This window comes from Procambarus clarkii, chromosome 22 (genome assembly GCF_040958095.1).
Source record: "Procambarus clarkii isolate CNS0578487 chromosome 22, FALCON_Pclarkii_2.0, whole genome shotgun sequence".
Classification (NCBI taxonomy): domain Eukaryota; kingdom Metazoa; phylum Arthropoda; class Malacostraca; order Decapoda; family Cambaridae; genus Procambarus; species Procambarus clarkii.
Window position 1 is genome coordinate 10,704,890 of NC_091171.1, and position 21,427 is coordinate 10,726,316.

The window sequence follows — 21,427 nt, forward strand, 5'->3', positions numbered from 1 at the left end:
TGAAGCTTGGCAAGATGGCAGGGGATGAATGACCAGTAAATTCATTTGCATCTCTCTTAGGCCCTTAGGTTCCTGCGGGTGACGAGCGACCGGGAGGAGGCGCTGAAGATGCTTGAGGCTGCTGATGCCCGAGCCTCAACCATTCGTGCTCAGGCCACCACAATCACCACCTACCAAACAACATTCCAGGTTTTCCATTTATTGACTGCATTGTTCAATAACATATCTGTTATAAGCTTAAAAGCCTAATATTTAAATTTGTTTAGCTTTTTCTGTTAAATTTAAAATGATTAAGTTGACCGGGTGAAATTACAAATCATCTTAATTTAAATAATATATATAATGTACATCCATACCTTGCCTGACCCTATGTCTGAGGTAATTATATGTAACATGTTAATATATAATAGGCTATTGTGTGTGTGTGTTTGTGGAATATTAGTAAACAAGCATTGTTGTTTACTAGGAAGATATGCTGAAGTGTAGTTCCTCTCCAGATGCCTGTGTGCCCCTTCAAGGACCTAGTAGAGGTCGAGGAAGAGATCTCCCTTAAGATGCTACTGTGGCGCTCACTGTCTGAGTGGGAAGAGCTCACTGAGCGCTGGTACCAGGTGAGTGGCTCACACGGTATTGCATAACGTTAGACTAGTCGCCACATTGTACATGAAGATTATATGGTGAAGAATTGACTAAAGTTTAGACTTTAATTTCATATACAGTAGCATTTATAGTGTGTATGGTGTCGGTGCTATATAGCCTTCCGGGCCTAAGGTTTTCTTTGGATAATTACTTACAGTAGTTACCTGAGCTCTCACGTTGGTACTAAGAGATAAATTATAAATCTTCGATTTAATATAAAAAGTATCAACTTTAAATTATCTTGTACTATGGATATTTTAGCTTCCATCTGTGACCAAAAATATTACCTTTAATGTAAGTTGAGCGTTTAAATAAAGGAAAAGTATGTAATTGCTGGTAGTACTTTAAAGGTAATTACTTGACGGCCAATAGAAATAGGCGTGAGCACCCGGCCACCAGTCTAGTGTAAGCTGTGTCCAGCCTGGACCACTCTTAACCACTACACACCACCACCATCACCATTATTTCTCATGTGGTATATTTGAGTTGTGTTGCAGCTCACAAACCCACTTATATGGTTAGTTTTAAAGAAGATAAAGATTTAAAGTTTTAAAGATAAAGATTAAAGATAGTCCTGCCTAGAATGTGTTTCTCATGTGTGTTGCCATGTTACTAATTGCTTAATTGTAACCTTGTAAATTGCAGTATTTAGTGTAGAATTTAAGTAAATTGTAGTGATTGTGGTGCTTACCCCCGTGTGTGTGTGTGGCAGAGTGAAGTGCGAACTCTGGACGTGGGTGAGGTGAGTCGGGTGACGCAGGAGTACCGTGATAAGGTTGACTACCTGATGGGCGCCACACAGCACTCAGACGTCCTCCTCCACCTGCAGGCCCTCGTCTCCCACCTCCACGAGAAGGTCACTACACCTATATTGATACTGAACATTATAGTGAATATTATTGAACATTATACAAATGTACTATGCTTGAATATTAAAGTTAGTGAAATATATTGTAGATAGTCTGCATGTATCGAATAATATTTTATTATTTCATATAAAGGCATTACAAAATTAGTTATTATTTTTTTATTTTATTTATATATACAAGAATACTTATATTGATGTAAAGCCTCTTGCATGCATAACGTTTCGGGCAGGTCCGTAATCAAGTCAAATCAAATGTTTATTCAGATAAAAGTACATATATAGAGGATTAGTTACAAACATAATGTTGGATTTATAGATAGAGGTAGTACATACAATACCTAAAGCCACTAGTACGCATAGTGTTTCGGGTAAGGTGAGGTGGGGAAAAAACACTTAGACTAAAACTTAATAGTAATTGAGCTTAAAGTATAAATTGCGTTGAAAGAAAAAAATAAAAAGTAAAAAAAAGGGGGGGGGGAAACATGGTAGAAAAAAATAGTCAATATACAAATTGATCAACAAACAGCATTGTTTAAAAATAGTAAGACATGAGTTGACATTTAGGGGTAAGGTACGTTACATGGAGTTAATTAGGTAGTACTTAGTTTTCATCTTAAACTGGTTGAGAGAGGCACAGCCTTTGACATGGTTGACATGGTTGGGAAGGTCATTCCACATTCTGGGTCCCTTGATTTGTAGAGCATTTCTAGTTTATTAAGTCGTACTCTTGGAATATCAAATAGGTGTTTGTTTCTGGTGTGGTGCTCATGGGTTCTGTTACAATCTTCTAAGAAGCTTTTAAGGTTAGGATTGACATTACAATTCATAGTTTTATATATATAGAGTACACATGAGAGGATGTGCAGTGACTTAATATCTAACATATTCAGAGATTTGAGTAAGGGTACCGAGTGCTGTCTGGGGCCAGAGTTAGATATTGTTCTAATAGCAGCTTTGTATGGGGTAATTAGAGGACGTAAATGATTTTGGGTAGTAGAACCCCAAGCACAAATACCATAGTTGAGATAAGGATAGATAAGAGAGTAATAGAGCGTCACCAGGGCAGGACGAGGTACATAATATCTCATCTTAGAAAGAATGTCAACAGTTTTAGAAACTTTTTTTGCTATATTTAGAATATGTCCCTGGAAATTCAGCTTGTTATCGATATGGACACCTAGGAATTTACCATCAACTTTATTACCGATTTGTATATTGTTTATTCTTAGATCAATTTCATTTGAGGATTTATTACCAAACAAAATATAGAAAGTTTTGTCAATGTTAAGGGCGAGTTTGTTAGCAGTTAGCCAAAGATGGACTTTCTCCCCGGTCAGGATACGAACCCAGGCCTCAAATCGCCTGGGTTCGCAGGGCGAGTGTTTTACCACTGCGCCACGGGGATTGCACACTCAAATAATATTGACTATCGTTATCTAAAATGTCGACTGTGTAAACTTATGTTCTACTGGTAAATTATAATCAAGTCATGGTCTAAGTGGACAGTACAAGATGCAATTTGAATGAAGCAGAAGGTAGGAAACTGAGGATGAAATTAGATACTTTGTTTTACTTTTGAATAGACTATAGGTTGGAATTTTTTTAATTCATTGGGGAGCAAGTTCCAAAGACTGGGTCCTTTTATTTGCATGGAGTGCTTGCACAGATTTAGCCTTGGGATATCAGATAATTATTTCTGGTGTGGTGCTAATAAGTTCTATTACAACTATCAAAGAATAGTTTCAGATCTAGATCATCGTTTAGGAACTAGGTTTTGTACATGGAGATAGTACAGGAGAATATGTGGAGTGTATGTATGTTTAACATGTCAAGGGACTTAAACAGGATGGGGGTGAACTGTGTGTTGTCTGAAGACAGAGTTTGTTATTGTTCTGATAGCAGAATTTTACTGACTGATGATAGACTTGAGGTAATTTGCAGTGGTTGAACCCCATGCACAGATACCGTATGTAAAATGGTAATAGATTAGTGCGTAGTATAATGAGAAGAGAGCAGAGTGGGGAACATAATATCTGATTTTAGAAAGTATACCAACCGTTTTTTAGACTTTTTGGCTGTGTGTTGTATGTTGGTGTTAAAATTCAGTCTTGTTTATGTATAGGCCAAGGAACCTGCCTTCATTTTTTATTGTTAATGTTTACATTGTATATCTGAAGTTGAATCTGATTTGATGATTTACTACCAAATAAAATGTAGGTCTTTTCTCTGTTTAGTGTAAATTTGTTGGTCGACATCCATAGGTGACTTTCTTTTAATGCATTAACAATATTATTTGTTCTCAAATGAAGCATTGAATTATATTGTAGATTTAGCTTAAATACATAATTTGTAATAAATATTTTGCATTTCGTTTAAAAATAAGTGAGATACTGATATGCTGTACCTATGTGTACTAATGTGCTCTTCATACCCTTTCAGCTGCCAGTACTTGAGGCTCTCACAGACTCTGCACTTCGTCCTAGACATTGGCAGGAGATAGATGCAGCTCTGGGTCAGCCGCTGCCTCCCGCTCTCACCCTGGCTCATGTAGATCACATGGCCCTTCACCAGCACGCTCACACGCTGCAGCAAGTGGCTCACACAGCCCAGCTCCAGCGGCAGATGGAGAACCGCCTTAAGAAAGTGAGTGCGGTAATATAGTATAGTTTACCATCTATTATTTTCGTTTCTTTATAGAGTTAATAATTTAAAGAAAATGTAAATACTCTCAGGGTAGGTTAGGGAAATTTGCCTCCTACCACTAGATGGTTTCCCATGTTGACGGGGACAGGATGACTCTATCAGGCATATCGAGACTCCTTTAGGCCAAGGACAGACATTCCACAGGATGCAGCCCATAACAGTTGCCTAAGTCCCTGGTAAAATGCCATGACACTATACCCTTCTCGTGCCTCTAGGTAGAGGAGAGCTGGGAAGCGGCCACCATTCCTGTGGTGGAGTACACCAGGAAGGATATGTATGTGCTTGGAGACCTGGTCGACCTTGAGTCCCTTCTGTTGCACACTGACCTCACGCTCCACCTTCTGCTACACTCGCAGCACGCTCTTCACATCAAGAGTGAGACTATCAAGTGGAAGAACATCCACACAATCATCAGGCAGACACTGGTAAGAACACACTTTTTTATTTTATATATATATACACACACAAGAGTTCTTGCATTCTTGTAGTTGAATGTAATTAAGAATGTAAAATGAGTGTACATGAACATTGCAACTTGGGATATTCAAATGCTGATGTTTATCATCACCAGAGGGCAATAATTTCGACGTTAATAACATTGTAATATGCATCTGTCGTATTATTTGTTGTGATATTAAATGTGGAAGACCACTACAGTAAATGAAACAACTTTGCTTAGTATAATGGGGTGAAAATAAAGCGACCATTAATTTCAAGCTTGCAATATTGAAGGCTTTATATGAGAACTGAGAAGTGGTCAGTCACAGAGCCTCACACAAAATAGGAATTCTTTAAATGTTGTTTATTACAGAGACAAATGGTTTCATCTGCAGAAAGTCACGTATGTAGGGATGTATTGTACATAATTATATTGGTTTAGTGACTTGCTATGCAGAAAATATATTAAAATGCGCACGCGAACGTCCTGGGAGGTCACCGGACGTTACCATCTTCGTGACAGTTTTAGAACTCCTGCAGGTTCTTTGTGATAGTGGTGGGGAGGGCTATGCAAGTTCTCGATACCATCAGTGCCCCGAGATCATTGATAAAAGGTGGTCACTGGCGTTTGTTGTGAAAAATATATAGCAATCTGGAAAAAAACTGTCCCAGGGTCTTTGAACCGGAGTTAGTTTAGTTTATTATACACCCCATACCCATCTTGTGGGCGGTAGTGGAAAGGGTTACAGAGGCACATAATGGGCTCAGAGACTGAACCCCACAATTCATTTAGCTAACCGGACCCGACGAAATCAAAACAAAGATGGCGGATGGGGCAGGTGTGGATGGGACACGATCGTCAGGAGGTTATCTTGAGAAGATTTCGGGGCTTTAGTGTCCCCGCGGCCCGGTCCTTGACCAGGCCTCCACCCCCAGGAAGCAGCCCGTGACAGCTGACTAACACCCAGGTACCTATTTTACTGCTAGGTAACAGGGGCATAGGGTGAAAGAAACTCTGCGCATTGTTTCTCGCCGGCGCCTGGGATCGAACCCAGGACCACAGGATCACAAGTCCAGCGTGCTGTCCGCTCGGCAGACCGGCTCAGGAGAGATGGCAAAAGAGCCAGACTTCACAGGTTTTTACTCAAATACAGAAAGGTGGTTTTCTAGGTGGGTTAGTGAAGATTAAGGCTTTACTAGAAGCTTATAAAGGAAACTTTCTTAATTTAGAACAAGACGACGAAGATCTCAAGTGCCAGGTAAAGACATTATCAAACAGTTTGTCGCAGCAGGATAAGGAAATTGCCATCTTCACTAACAAGTAAGGAATCGGGAAACTAAAGAAAGAATGAGATGTGGAAATTAAAGGAAAATGGATTTGAAGAAATAAACAAAAAGATATGGACAAGAATTAAGATAAATTGCGCAGACCAACCAAAAGATAGTTAGGCAAGGAATTTCTAAAAGAAAATCCATGGGCAACTCAAATGGAAAAAATTACTAGAGGTTTGGAAAGGTGCGTAGAGGAAATTTAAGAAACATATACGCAAGTTGTAAAAAGAGACAATCAAGGAAGTATACTTGGAAGCCAAGAACAGAAATGAGAAGTCAGGATCCGACATTAGGCAGGAAATTCGAAAAAGAGCTGGATATTGGCTAATTAGTACAGAACTGTAGATAAAGTAAGTCTGTAATAATTTTTGGGTGTTTGGAAAAGGAGATACCATCTACGGTGGACAGAGCATCAGAAGAAAAAAAATCTGAGGAAATAGTTTAGGTAAGGCCGGTCAGTGAAGGAAAATGTTAATGATTTTTGGAGAATAGGAAAATATGTAAAATGGTAAGATTCATCCCTTTTAAGGGGGGCAGTGAATGGAGTGAAGCAAATGACAAGTTCTTATGAATACCAAGAAATTGTAAAATATTGTTGAGAAACAATGGTCATTAAGAAGAGAGAAGCGATATTTGACATTCAGTACCTTCTTCCCAAGGAAAAGAGTGACCCTGTCCTGTTAAAAATTAGATATGCTATGCGATATAATTTAGACGAGAATGACAAATTTAAAATAATTGACAAACTAAATTTTAAGAGAGGACATTAAGGGGAAACTTAGCAAATTGTTTAATCAAAATCAGAATGTGTATTCAGGTAAAAGTACATACATAGAAGATGAGTTACAAACATAATGTTGGATACCTAAAGCCACTAATATGCACAGCATTTCGGGCAATGGATTTGCCCGAAATGGGTAATGAATTTAATTGTAAAGTTGCTAGGCAAGGAAATAAATGAGATTTATATAAATTTCTGTAAACTATATGATGTAGATACAAAAAATATACCGTATACCAAAAGAGATGCAAAACCAGAAAACACGATTGGATCAGCAGAAATTATGAAAGGGCCAGAGAGGAAAAGACAAGAAAATGGGTACAATATAGGAAGAGGCAAACCCTCAAACGGACCAGCACTACAAGCAAGCAAGAATCAAATGCACAGCAGTGAGGAGAGAGTAATATCTAATAAAGAACGAGATCTAGGGATGGTTTTGGATAGTAAACTGTCACCAGAGGAACACAGAGAACATTGTGAGAGGAGCGTATGCGTCGCTTTCCAACTTAAGACTTGCTTTAATGATATGGCTGGTGAAATACAAAACTGTTCATGACTTTTGTGAGAACAAAATTGGAATATGCAATAGTTGTATGGTGCCCAAATCTTAAGAAGCACATCAGTAAACTGGAAAAGATACAAAGACATGCTACAAATGACTTCCGGAACTGAAAAACAAGAGTTCCGAGGAGAGACTAGAGGCGTTAAATACGCTAAAGCTCGAAAATATAAGAAAGAGGTAATATGATCATCACTTACAGTACGTACATATATAGGGTACAAGAACAGTGAAGGATTCGTTGGTAAGACGAATGTAAGACATTGTCTAAAGCCACTTACGCAGTGCGAATTTCAAAGGATTCAAAGATTCTGCATTTACTGCCCTTAATAGATTCGTATTTTTAATATAATAATAAATTCCATTGCAAGGAATAGTAGATTCATTTACTATTACATGTTTATGATGGAGAAGTGTAGGATAAATTTGTTTCAGGCCGCTCTGAGGGAGCTGGAGGAGGAGTGGGTGGCTCTGGACCCTGTTCTCAGCAGCTGCACCGCTCAAGAGGTCTTCCCTCTCCAGGCCTCGGTTTTCGCCAGTGTCTCCACCTTCTGGCACCTCACCATGACCAGGTAGTATGGTGTGCCTCCTCCTGGCACCTCACCATGACCAGGTAGTATGGTGTGCCGCCTCCTGGCACCTCACCATGACCAGGTAGTATGGTGTGCCTCCTCCTGGCACCTCACCATGACCAGGTAGTATGGTGTGCCACCTTCTGGCACCTCACCATGACCAGGTAGTATGGTGTGCCTCCTCCTGGCACCTCACCATGACCAGGTAGTAAGGTGTGCCACCTTCTGGCACCTCACCATGACCAGGTAGTATGGTGTGCCACCTTCTGGCACCTCACCATGACCAGGTAGTAAGGTGTGCCACCTTCTGGCACCTCACCATGACCAGGTAGTATGGTGTGCCACCTTCTGGCACCTCACCATGACCAGGTAGTAAGGTGTGCCACCTTCTGGCACCTCACCATGACCAGGTAGTATGGTGTGCCACCTTCTGGCACCTCACCATGACCAGGTAGTATGGTGTGCCACCTTCTGGCACCTCACCATGACCAGGTAGTATGGTGTGCCACCTTCTGGCACCTCACCATGACCAGGTAGTATGGTGTGCCACCTTCTGGCACCTCACCATGACCAGGTAGTATGGTGTGCCACCTTCTGGCACCTCACCATGACCAGGTAGTATGGTGTGCCACCTTCTGGCACCTCACCATGACCAGGTAGTATGGTGTGCCGCCTCCTGGCACCTCACCATGACCAGGTAGTATGGTGTGCCGCCTCCTGGCACCTCACCATGACCAGGTAGTATGGTGTGCCTCCTCCTGGCACCTCACCATGACCAGGTAGTATGGTGTGCCACCTCCTGGCACCTCACCATGACCAGGTAGTATGGTGTGCCTCCTCCTGGCACCTCACCATGACCAGGTAGTATGGTGTGCCTCCTCCTGGCACCTCACCATGACCAGGTAGTATGGTGTGCCTCCTCCTGGCACCTCACCATGACCAGGTAGTATGGTGTACATCCTTCTGGCACCTCACCATGACCAGGTAGTATGGTGTACATCCTTCTGGCACCTCACCATGACCAGGTAGTATGGTGTGCCTCCTCATGTCTCCCTCACTAGTATTACGTGACATCAGTGAGAGGTTTGGGTGCAATAGCCACATTAGGACAGGAATTAACATAATAGGAGAAGCAAGACCATTAAATGTTACACCTTTATATAGTATTAGATGAGGTACCCGGATCCCGCGCGCGCACTCTTTCTCGCTCTCTCTCTCTTTCGCTCTCTCTCTTTTTCTTTCTTCCCCCCCCCCCCCCCCAAAAAAAAATCGTCTGCCCTGACTCTGTGCGGTTCTTCGGCAGCGTTCGGATGACATTCATCATGAGATACTTCGCCATTTCCTGCCGTGCGCGTTTCAGTATTTACGGAATATTTATAACCGTATCTAAGAGTCGTCGCCAGGACTGGTTTGAAGCGGTTGTTCTTCCTATTAACAAATCGGGGATCTCTAGGGACATCCCCTAAAGATTTCTGCTCTGATGAATTGTCTACAAACGCTTTAAAAGTTTAATGGTCAATATCTGTCTGATGTGGTCCTGGGAACACTATCACCACCTCTCCTCTTCTCAATTTGGCTTTCGTAAGTGCTGTTAACTTACTTACGTTCTTGTCCCATACTTCCTGGGGTGCTGAAAGGCGCACACTCTTCTACATTCGATATCCGTTCTACATTCCTCTCTCGTGCTGTCTAAACTCGATTATGGCTGTCCTGCTTACTCGTCTACCTCGCCCTCAACTCTTCGTCGTCTTGACGCTCTTCACCATACTGGGTTACGCCTCAGCTCTGGTGCCTTTCGCTCGACTCCTATCCTGAGCCTGTATGTTGAAACCGGCCTTCTGTCTCTACAGGATCATGGTGATCGCTACTGTCTTCGCTACGTTGCGAGGTCCCTACAACATCCTCATTCTCGCATATGTCGTACTTTGACCATTACCCTTCCTGTTGGCCCTGTTCCATTTTACCACCTTCCCATTTCTGTCCCATTGTCTTGCGTGCAAGGTTCTCTCTCGGTTCGTGTTACTAATATTTCTCCTTGTGTCACTCTATCCTTGCCCCCCATGGAGGGTCCCCCCTTCCTACGTTTTGTAAAACTTTGATTCACATGACAAGCTTTTACCCCTCCAACAGTTATGAACCGCCTTTTCCTTGCTCACTTTTCTTCACACTCCATTTCCGTCTTCACAGATTGGTCAAAGTCTGCTGACTATGTAGGCTACTGCATTGTATTTCCTGACTACATTTGTGTATGTGTCGCCTGCCCCTGGAGACTAGAATCTTCATGGCAAGTCTTTATGCAATTTTGTATGCTCTTCGTCAACTGCTTTCTCGCTGTCAATCTTCCTATGCTATTGTAGTGGACTCTTGCATTGCCCTCATGGCTCTGGAGTCCTCTAATAAAGTTCATCCTGTGGTAGTCGAAATTCAAAATTAGATGTTTTTTTTATCTTCAGCTGATTTAAGACAGTGGAGTTTTGCTGAGTTCCCAGCCATATTGGTGTGTCATTAAATGATCGTGCTGACGCTGCTGCTAAAGAGGCTATCCGCACTTGTCCCATTTCCTGTAAAGGTATTCCTTATTCCGACTTTTACCTAGTTAATCATTCCTCAATCCTTGCCCATTGGCAGGGTTGTTGGTCTTCTATTACTGGTAACAAACTGCGTGCTCTTAAGGGTAACAAACTGCGTGCTCTGAAGGGTAGCGTGCCCTCATGGCCTTCTTCCTACCACCGTAACTGGCGGTGCGAAACGACTCTGGCAAGGTTGTGTATTGGCCATACACATAAAGTTGATGCACTTAATGGAGCGCCGTCCTGCTCCTTATTGTCCAAACTCCATTGTCCTTCTTATAGTCGTGCATATCATTGTTGAATATCCGGACTTCCAGGACGTGCGCGTGTCTTGCTTCCCGACCGTCCCTCGCGGTTACTTGTCCCTCGATAGTATACTTGGTGAAGCAGATACCTTTGATATCTGTTCGCCTTATGCTCTTTTGTTCTCGTATTTTCATCCTTAGTGTTTCTTAGCGTTTTTTTATATCTAGCATATATGATGGTGCTACATAGCCTTCCCTTCTTGGTGCCTTTCTCTGACAATTACTTACTCACTTAGCCCCAAGCGTCTGGCCTTCACCTTAAGACAAATACACACACTTTATAGATATAGACTAGAAGGGATCCCTGGTGGTGCCCGGAATAGTTTGTCTCCACCCCTACCCTCATTTCTCCCTCTCTCCACATCCTTGTCTCTTGTCGCCCTCTTCTCCAGTCTTCCCTACCCTGTTTCTCTCTCTTTCCCCTCTCCCTTTTCTTTCCCCCTCTTCCCTCAAATCTCCCCCATTTAATCCTCCTCCCCGATTATTTAACCCTCTTCCTCGTCTGGTCTGCAGCTTCAAACAGGCAGACATTTGCATTTAATACTAAATTCACGTTCATCACTTTCTAATGAGGTAAGAGACACCTGCAGCCACCTTCACCGATTTTGTGGTTGGTGGGGGTGCAGGGCCTCACTATTGGACTTTATCCTCTCTTAATAACACCAATAGGGCCAACCTGGCCAGCCTGTTTCTGTTTCGAGACCATTCACCCTGCAAAGGTGGGTGAGGCTATCCCCAAGGATCTCGCTTCCAACCTTGGACAGACAAGGTTCGAAGACAAACTAACAAGACATTTCATATCTATATGTCTTATAGATATAAGAAAAAATAGCAACACGTCTTTAAGATCGTCATTAGCACTTTCCTTTAAATTGTTCATTGATCTATTGAACCATCACGAGGAAGGTGGCGTTGTTGGGCTACCACTGTATAGTAACTGACCTGTACTATGACCATGAGGCCTCGTTGGTCGTGAGATATCATCACGACCACGTCGTCTTGCGACGCAAAATACAGGTACCAGGTAGTGTTGTGAAAGATGTCCATGTATTATATTGTACATATAGGAACTGCTTTGCAACATTGCAGTCATGCAACATCAGACTGCTCTGTCACACAAACATTATTGCTAATCACAGACGGCATGAGACTTCACCTTAGAATAGACCATTAGGCCTTCAGTTTGCCCTGTTTGCTATGTTCTTAATCTGTTACCCTCGTTTAGAGTGAAGGAGGAGCCACGCGTGTTGCAGCAGCTGCGGGGCGGGATGCTGCAGGAAGAGGCGCTGCAGGAGAGGACGCAGCTGGAGGGCTTGCGAGCGTGTCTAGCACCACTGTTGGCCATGAGGAGGCAGACGTGCCCTAGACTCTTCCTCTTGCCCGACGCTGACCTCCTCGAGCTGCTCACGAAGGGCCAGGTATAGGATCTGAACCTTATTTACGTAGGTACTTTCGTCTTGAACTATTTAAAGATGAGATATATGTAGTTTGTTGGATCATTAGCTGGTTCAAAAGCCGTCTTCAGTATAATTTTCTATGGCCTTATAGTAGTGTATATGGTTTTCCCTCACCTCCGGGGAAGTATTGAAGCATGCAGAACGGGAGTCACTGAGGGACACTGCCAGTGGTTATAAGTAATGTGCATTTACCTGCAGGAGCCAGATGTATGCCACAAGTACTTGAGGAGGCTCTTCACGGGTATTGGGAGGCTGGTGCATGGCAAGGATGGCAAGATAGTGGCACTTGTGTCGCCACAGGAGGAAGTCCTCACGCTGGCTAAGGTAACGTGGCCCCCACGGTTCTTGGTCTTGTTATCACAAGATTAATGTGTCACGTTTAACTTCTGATGTAGTGTAGCCTACACTTACCTTTCCACACTGATGATTCCTTATTATAGTATCAACACTTGTATCTCGTCTTCCTCACTACTACTTCCACGTTTCTCACTTGCCTGTGGTCGGGAGACATGAGCTTGGAAGAGAGAGTAATGGCAAACAGCAGCAGCAGGAGGAGGAGGAGGATGCATGCCGCTGTTATTATTATTATTGTGCATCTTTCCACACTTTGATGATTCAAAGCAGCTGCTGTTCCATATAGCCAGGTGTAAAGCACCTCCCAGAGTTATCATTCAAACCATAAACAAATATGTCAGACATTTAGCACCTGACAGCTGCGTTCACACTTTGATCCACGCCTAATGTCTGCATCTTTCTCTTGCCCTTCCTCCGTGTCTGCCACCTTCATTCTTACTTGAACACACTTGGCAAATATGTTTTCATCCATTCGTTCAGTATGACCAAACCATCTCGGTAAGCTCTCCTCACTCTTACGATTTTCTGTATTTTGTATTTCTTATTTTACCTTATTATTTTCATTCCTTGCTCCGTCCTGCAAACACAAGTGCATCTTGATGTGTTGCTACAGTCTCACTCGTGACTGTTAGTGCTGCCCCACCAGCACCTCTTGAGCCGTACAGAAGGGTAGGTACTACCACCCCTTGCCTGTCCTGGTCCTCCTGACCAGGGCCTTTATTCATCTCGCAACATTACTTCCCTCACATACTCATAACTTCAGATCCCTGATATTTAAATCTTTTTTTTTTTACTTACAATCACTTGAAGTCCGGTATCTTTTCGTAACTTCTTAGAACCATTTAACAGATTTCTGCCAACTTCTCACACGCTCATTCACTCTTCATAGTCCTGTATTAATTTTGTTAAATGCTTTTCCAAGTCCATAAAGAATATAAACTCAGTACAGTCTTCTGAGAGATGTCTCGGTTAAAACCTGATCAATACACTTTTCCTTCACGGAATCCACCTTGGTCACCACTGATCAACACACACACTGCCCGCACGGAACCCACCATGGTCACCACTGACCAGTTTCTTCAGTTGCTCGCCAGCCAGCCCGGGCTCACGACACGACAGGCATCATGGATGGACTAGAATGACCTCATCAGAAGCATAACAACTCAAGCCTCCCACTGAGCCTACTGTGACTGTTACTAATTGTCCCCCTCAAGCGTGAGAATGTTGCGCTGCAATAAGTGTGAGTATGGTACATAGTCTCCCCGACTGGTGCCTGCTCTTTGATACGTGAGTGTAGGCGTCACACTACTTGACGGAAGTGAGAGTCTAGATTAGGTGTGTGTACTCACCTATAGTATGTGTGGGTGTGTGACGGAGTTGGTGTTGCAGACTGTGGTGGCCCACCACGGCGTGGAGGACTGGCTGGGGAGAGTGGAGAGCGGCATGAGGGCCGCCCTCAAGCGACTCATCCTCAAGCACGTCCAGGAGGACCACCTCGACCTCCTCCAGCGGTCCCACCTCCTGCCACTACAGGTGCGTCTCTCTCGTTGTACACGTGTAGTAAACAGTAGGACGGTGCAGGTATGTGCTCGCTCCTACTGAAATGTAAATATTGCATTACTATTTGGGGAGGGGGGTCTTCCCCACCTTTCCTCCGTCTCCTAGTCTTCCCCCCCATCTCATCTTTCTTGCCCATTTCCTCGCTCTTTTCTTCCCGTCTCCCCCCTTTTCTTCCCGTCTCCCCCCTTTTCTTCCCGTCTCCCCCCTTTTCTTCCCGTCTCCCCCCTTTTCTTTCCGTCTCCCCCCTTTTCTTTCCGTCTCCCCCTTTTCTTCCCGTCTCTCCCCCCTTTTCTTCCCGTCTCTCCCCCCTTTTCTTCCCGTCTCTCCCCCCTTTTCTTCCCGTCTCCCCCCCCTTTTCTTCCCGTCTCCCCCCCCCTTTTCTTCCCGTCTCCCCCCCCCCTTTTCTTCCCGTCTCCCCCCCCTTTTCTTCCCGTCTCCCCCCCCCCCTTTTCTTCCCGTCTCCCCCCCCTTTTCTTCCCATCTCCCCCTCCTTTTCTTCCCGTCTCCCTCTCCTTTTCTTCCCGTCTCCCCTCCCCTTTTCTTCCCGTCTCCCCTCCCCTTCCCGTCTCCCCCCCCCTTTTCTTCCCGTCTCCCCCCCCCCTTTTCTTCCCGTCTCTCCCCCCCTTTTCTTCCCGTCTCCCCCCCCTTTTCTTCCCGTCTCCCCCCCCTTTTCTTCCCGTCTCCCCCCCCCTTTTCTTCCCGTCTCCCCCCCCCTTTTCTTCCCGTCTCCCCCCCCCTTTTCTTCCCATCTCCCCCCCCCCTTTTCTTCCCGTCTCCCCCCCCCTTTTCTTCCCGTCCCCCCCTTTTCTTCCCGTCCCCCCCTTTTCTTCCCGTCTCCACCCCCCTTTTTCTTCCCGTCTCCACCCCCCTTTTTCTTCCCGTCTCCACCCCCCTTTTTCTTCCCGTCTCCACCCCCCTTTTTCTTCCCGTCTCCACCCCCCTTTTTCTTCCCGTCTCCACCCCCCTTTTTCTTCCCGTCTCCACCCCCCTTTTTCTTCCCGTCTCCACCCCCCTTTTTCTTCCCGTCTCCACCCCCCTTTTTCTTCCCGTCTCCCCCCCCTTTTCTTCCCGTCTCCCCCCCCTTTTCTTCCCGTCTCCCCCCCCTTTTCTTCCCGTCTCCCCCCCCTTTTCTTCCCGTCTCCCCCCCCTTTTCTTCCCGTCTCCCCCCCCCCCTTTCTTCCCGTCTCCCCCCCCCCTTTCTTCCCGTCTCCCCCCCCCTTTTCTTCCCGTCTCCCCCCCCCCCTTTCTTCCCGTCTCCCCCCCCCTTTCTTCCCGTCTCCCCCCCCTTTCTTCCCGTCTCCCCCCCCTTTCTTCCCGTCTCCCCCCCTTTCTTCCCGTCTCCCCCCCCTTTCTTCCCGTCTCCCCCCTTTTTCTTCCCGTCTCCCCCCCTTTTCTTCCCGTCTCCCCCCCCCTTTTCTTCCCGTCTCCCCCCCCTTTTCTTCCCGTCTCCCCCCCTTTTCTTCCCGTCTCCCCCCCTTTTCTTCCCGTCTCCCCCCCTTTTCTTCCCGTCTCCCCCCCCTTTTCTTCCCGTCTCCCCCCCTTTTCTTCCCGTCTCCCCCCCCTTTTCTTCCCGTCTCCCCCCCCTTTTCTTCCCGTCTCCCCCCCTTTTCTTCCCGTCTCCCCCCCTTTTCTTCCCGTCTCCCCCCCTTTTCTTCCCGTCTCCCCCCCTTTTCTTCCCGTCTCCCCCCCCTTTTCTTCCCGTCTCCCCCCCCTTTTCTTCCCGTCTCCCCCCCTTTTCTTCCCGTCTCCCCCCCTTTTCTTCCCGTCTCCCCCCCCTTTTCTTCCCGTCTCCCCCCCTTTTCTTCCCGTCTCCCCCCCTTTTCTTCCCGTCTCCCCCCCTTTTCTTCCCGTCTCCCCCCCCTTTTCTTCCCGTCTCCCCCCCCTTTTCTTCCCGTCTCCCCCCCTTTTCTTCCCGTCTCCCCCCCTTTTCTTCCCGTCTCCCCCCCTTTTCTTCCCGTCTCCCCCCCTTTTCTTCCCGTCTCCCCCCCTTTTCTTCCCGTCTCCCCCCCTTTTCTTCCCGTCTCCCCCCCCTTTTCTTTCCGTCTCCCCCCCCTTTTCTTCCCGTCTCCCTTCCCCCCTTTTCTGCCCGTCTCCCTTCCCCCCTTTTCTTCCCGTCTCCCTTCCCCCCTTTTCTTCCCGTCTCCCTTCCCCCCTTTTCTGCCCGTCTCCCTTCCCCCCTTTTCTTCCCGCCTCCCTTCCCCCTTTTCTTCCCGCATCCCTTCCCCCTTTTCTTCCCGTCTCCCTTCCCCCCTTTTCTTCCCGTCTCCCTTCCCCCCTTTTCTTCCCGTCTCCCTTCCCCCCTTTTCTTCCCGTCTCCCTTCCCCCCTTTTCTTCCCGTCTCCCTTCCCCCCTTTTCTTCCCGTCTCCCTTCCCCCCTTTTCTTCCCGTCTCCCTTCCCCCTTTTCTTCCCGTCTCCCTTCCCCCCTTTTCTTCCCGTCTCCCTTCCCCCCTTTTCTTCCCGTCTCCCTTCCCCCTTTTCTTCCCGTCTCCCTTCCCCCTTTTCTTCCCGTCTCCCTTCCCCCCTTTTCTTCCCGTCTCCCTTCCCCCCTTTTCTTCCCGTCTCTCTTCCCCCCTTTTCTTCCCGTCTCCCTTCCCCCCTTTTCTTCGTCTCCCACCCTTTTCTTCCCGTCCATCCCCCCCGGTAGATGTATGTATTCTCGACAGGTGGTAGACGGGTGTATTCTTGACAGGTGGTGGACGGGTGTATTCTTGACAGGTGGTGGACGGGTGTATTCTTGACAGGTGGTGGACGGGTGTATTCTCGACAGGTGGTAGACGGGTGTATTCTTGACAGGTGGTAGAGGTGTGCCGACGGATCCAGTGGAGTGGTGAGGTAACAGGTGCTCTGGAGGCAGGTGCGTGTAGGGAGAGGAAGCCTGACCTGCAGGGGGTTGTGTGGGGGTTGAGGCAGGAGGTGGAGGCGCTGACGACGCAGGCCAGGCGGGAGGCCCGCACCACAACACTCCCGCCTGCCCAGGTAGCCTATCTCCTCGTCACCTTACTCGACCTCAGGGACACTACCACAGCCCTCGTCAAGGACAACCCTTCTTCCAGGTCAGTTTAACTTAACTCTATTTGAGTGTTAGTGGAACTTCATATTGGTTTGCATTTTCCAGGTACTGACTACTAAGGAACGAGTTTTCTTCCATATGTCTGTGCTACGACCCGGAACCTTCTTTTAGCTCCATCTCTAAGCTCCGTGAAGACCTCTTCCATTTAGGCCTTACGCCTCTTAGTCTAGACGAGTCAGAATTTCTAACTTGCTTTGTTCTTGGTCTTGTCTTGCTTTACTGATAAGGCGTAATGGCGGGTAGCTACGCGTCTTGTAAGCCACTGGGGTATAACTGCTTCATTTGTTTATACTTGTCCTTGTTACATTATGACACGAGGCTGCTGGTATGTGCTCATGTGTACCGCCAGCGTCCAGGGCGACTGCTGGTCACCTGTATCTACTCACTTTATACTGACAACCTCCCACTATACACGGTTTATACTGACAACCTCCCACTATACACGGTTTATACTGACAACCTCCCACTATATGCGGTTTATACTGACAACCTCCCACTATATGCGGTTTATACTGACAACCTCCCACTATATGCGGTTTATACTGACAACCTCCCACTATACACGGTTTATACTGACAACCTCCCACTATACACGGTTTATACTGACAACCTCCCACTATACACGGTTTATACTGACAACCTCCCACTATACACGGTTTATACTGACAACCTCCCACTATATGCGGTTTATACTGACAACCTCCCACTATACACGGTTTATACTGACAACCTCCCACTATACACGGTTTATACTGACAACCTCCCACTATACACGGTTTATACTGACAACCTCCCACTATACACGGTTTATACTGACAACCTCCCACTATACACGGTTTATACTGACAACCTCCCACTATACACGGTTTATACTGACAACCTCCCACTATACACGGTTTATACTGACAACCTCCCACTATACACGGTTTATACTGACAACCTCCCACTATACACGGTTTATACTGACAACCTCCCACTATACACGGTTTATACTGACAACCTCCCACTATACACGGTTTATACTGACAACCTCCCACTATACACGGTTTATACTGACAACCTCCCACTTTACACGGTTTATAGTGACTGGCGGTCGGCTGATGTCAGGACGAGTGTCCGCATATAAGGCCAACTGTTCACTATAAACGGAGGAACAGCGAAACCGGAAAGTTCTATGTAAATACTGGATTAGAAATAAGGTTGTTGAATTATTGAGCCAAGTTACATAATGGACGAAGGATCGCTGGGCTGGTCAGTCTCTCCGAGGCTAGACAATTTATGAATGGGTTTACTATCCATAATTGAAGCTGCTCAAATGGGCTAATAGACCTAATGCAGTTTCCTCTATTCCCGTGTTCGTATGTGGTTTAGAATCTGTGAAATACAGAGTAAATATGTGCAAATTTGAGTAAACAGGTGTGTTAAACAGATGTTTTCCGCAGATGGTCGTACTCGTGGCTGCAACACCTGCGCCACCAGGTGACAGGCGAGGGCCGGAGTGCGGGCGTGCAGGTGGCTGTGGGCGTCGACACACTGGATTATGGGTACGAGTATATGGGCGTGGCCTCAGCCTCTGTACACACGCCCACGACGCTCAGGGCTCGCCACAGCCTCCTTACCGCCGCCATCAGGCACAAGTGTGAGCACCTACTCCTTCACTCTCTTGCATCCCTTCAAGGCACCAACCTCGTAATCCTTGTCTACATAATGGAGTAAATTGTAGAAGCTATCATTGATGAAGATTAAGTCACCCAAGAATTGGCACGGGCACGAGTAACCCGTAAATTAGTTTATGCGAGGCGGAGTTTATACCGGGCCACAACCACTCGTGTATTACAGGCTACTCATACCCCTGCCACCTCTTGGCTGGCTTATTCTTCAACAGTCAGAAACACCACCACCCCCCACCACTCCCACCCCCCACCACTCCCACCCCCCACCCCCCCACCACCCCCCCACCACCCCCCCACCACCCCCCCACCACCCCCCTACCACCCCCCCACCACCCCCCCACCACCCCCCCACCACCCCCCCACCACCCCCCCACCACCCCCCCACCACCCCCCCACCACCCCCCCACCACCCCCCCACCACCCCCCCACCCCCCCCCCACCCCCCCCCCCCACCACCCCCCCACCACCCCCCCACCACCCCCCCCACCACCCCCCCACCACCCCCCCACCCCCCCCTACCCCCCCTACCCCCCCTACCCCCCCCACCCCCCCTACCCCCCCCACCCCCCCAGCTTAGATTTATGTTCAATATTGTAGCTTTATTGTTGGGTAAGTGTTTGTTTTTACTCATCATGTCAGCCACCCTGCACCTAACCTCCCTTTACCTATCTTCAAATGTATCGTATTTTTGGGGAGGAAAGTGTTTGTGAATCAGTCCAACTGCCCTGGACATAGCCTCAAATACCAGCATCTTGGTGGAATGTTGCAACTTATTCTTAGCCTTTTTTTTATTGTTTTTCTCATAGTACAACCAACCCATCCCACCCTTACCTCTATTACCTGGGTAAATGTGTAACTAATGGGCATTTTCTCCACATCAGTTCAACTTAACCATCCTTAACTTAACCTTATATACCTGAATCTGATCTCCATTTTATATCATATTTTTCAGAAAGAGATGTGATTCACTATATACAATCAAACTTAACCCAATTTTCCATAACCTAACCCATGAGTAGGGGATTTAGACCCCCCCTTACCTCGAAATTATACTATATATTTATATACGATATATTAAGTTAACGTGAAAATATATTCCTACCTTAACTCTCATAATTTAGAGGTAAAAGGTGGGGGGGGGAGGGTCTAAACCCCCTATTTATGGGTTAGGTTATGGAAAATGGGGATTACAGTAAGTTGATTGTATATATATAGTGAAAAATTTCTTTTCCCTTTCTGAAAAATATGTTGTAAAATGTTTTTCTGATAATTTAAGTGTGTGTCATTCCACGACTTTGATCCAACCAAGTTTTATGAAAGAGGACCATTAGGGGCCAGTTGCACTTGACACACGTGTGTAGAATTACTGCAAGTGTGGGTCGTCCTGAGGGGCGGTGGAAGCAGCGCACCTCACACTAAACACTACTAGTGTCTTCAGGATTATCAAATGATAGAAGACGTCATCCGAAATCAGCTAGGCTACACATTGACTTCTTTCTTATTTATCATAATAGATTCATATCTGATATATTTATATTTCATTGAATAATTGAATCTCATTAAAAGGTTTAGTTTTATCATGCAATTCTTTAAGTCCTCGGTCTCTTGCCTGCTGACTTGACTTGTCTGCTCCATAGTAACTGACCTGTAGTTGGGTCTACTTTATGCATGTTGTAGAGTAAGTGTATTTAATATTCTTTATCCACAATTGTGTGCTCTTACAAACTGCACCAACTAAGGGTCTTCTAACGTTGGATAAAGAGTTTGATAATTAAATAATTTACAAGAGCTGGCAGCGCATGCGCAGACAACTTGTCCCTGCCAGCACACACCCGCCCCCTGCCAGCACACACACCCGCCCCCTGCCAGCGCGCGCGCGCGCGCGCGCACACACACACACACACACACACACACACACACACACACACACACACACACACACACACACACACACACACACACACACACACACACACACACACACACACACACACACACACCCCCACCCCCACCCACCCCTGCCCCCCTGCCAGCACACACACACACACTTATTATTATTGATACAAGATATTATTTTTTATTATTATTGATTAGATTGATATGATTGATTATTGATAAGATTATTATTGATACTGAGATATTATTGTACAAGCAGATAAAGATAAATCACGACTGTTGATACTGGGGGACTTCAACTTTAGAGCAATAGACTGGGAGGCCTATGAAGCAAGAACGGAGGACTTTTGGACATGCAGATTTGTGAACCTCATTCTGGAGACATTCTTGTATCAACACATAAAGCAAGCCACAAGAATGAGGGAAGGAGATATACCGTCAGTACTGGATCTAGTATTCACCAGGAAAGAAGAAGAGATTTTTGACATCCAGTACCTTCCTCCCTTGGGAAAGAGTGATCACGTCCTGTTAGACATTAAATATGCTTTAAGATATCATCTAGAAGAAAATGGGGACATTGAAACAGTTGATAAACTCGATTTAAAGAGAGGCAACTATGGGGAACTTCGAAATTTTTTTAATGAGTGTA

The 21,427-nt window shown here is 46.1% G+C and overlaps 1 protein-coding gene across 2 annotated transcripts in view; it reads left to right on the top strand.

Moving 5' to 3' along the window:
- The window catches only part of LOC123757021 (dynein axonemal heavy chain 6-like), a 253,215-nt gene that overhangs the window by 49,306 nt on the left and 182,482 nt on the right, over positions 1-21,427 (top strand). For both annotated transcript variants that reach the window (XM_069329440.1, XM_069329439.1), the window contains exons 11-21: positions 61-189; positions 498-611; positions 1,352-1,495; positions 3,947-4,150; positions 4,426-4,635; positions 7,756-7,892; positions 11,993-12,185; positions 12,423-12,548; positions 13,968-14,111; positions 16,933-17,192; positions 18,652-18,848. In XM_069329440.1, the coding sequence (XP_069185541.1) occupies positions 61-189; positions 498-611; positions 1,352-1,495; positions 3,947-4,150; positions 4,426-4,635; positions 7,756-7,892; positions 11,993-12,185; positions 12,423-12,548; positions 13,968-14,111; positions 16,933-17,192; positions 18,652-18,848 (1,858 nt within the window). The remainder of the gene's footprint in view (positions 1-60; positions 190-497; positions 612-1,351; positions 1,496-3,946; positions 4,151-4,425; positions 4,636-7,755; positions 7,893-11,992; positions 12,186-12,422; positions 12,549-13,967; positions 14,112-16,932; positions 17,193-18,651; positions 18,849-21,427) is intronic.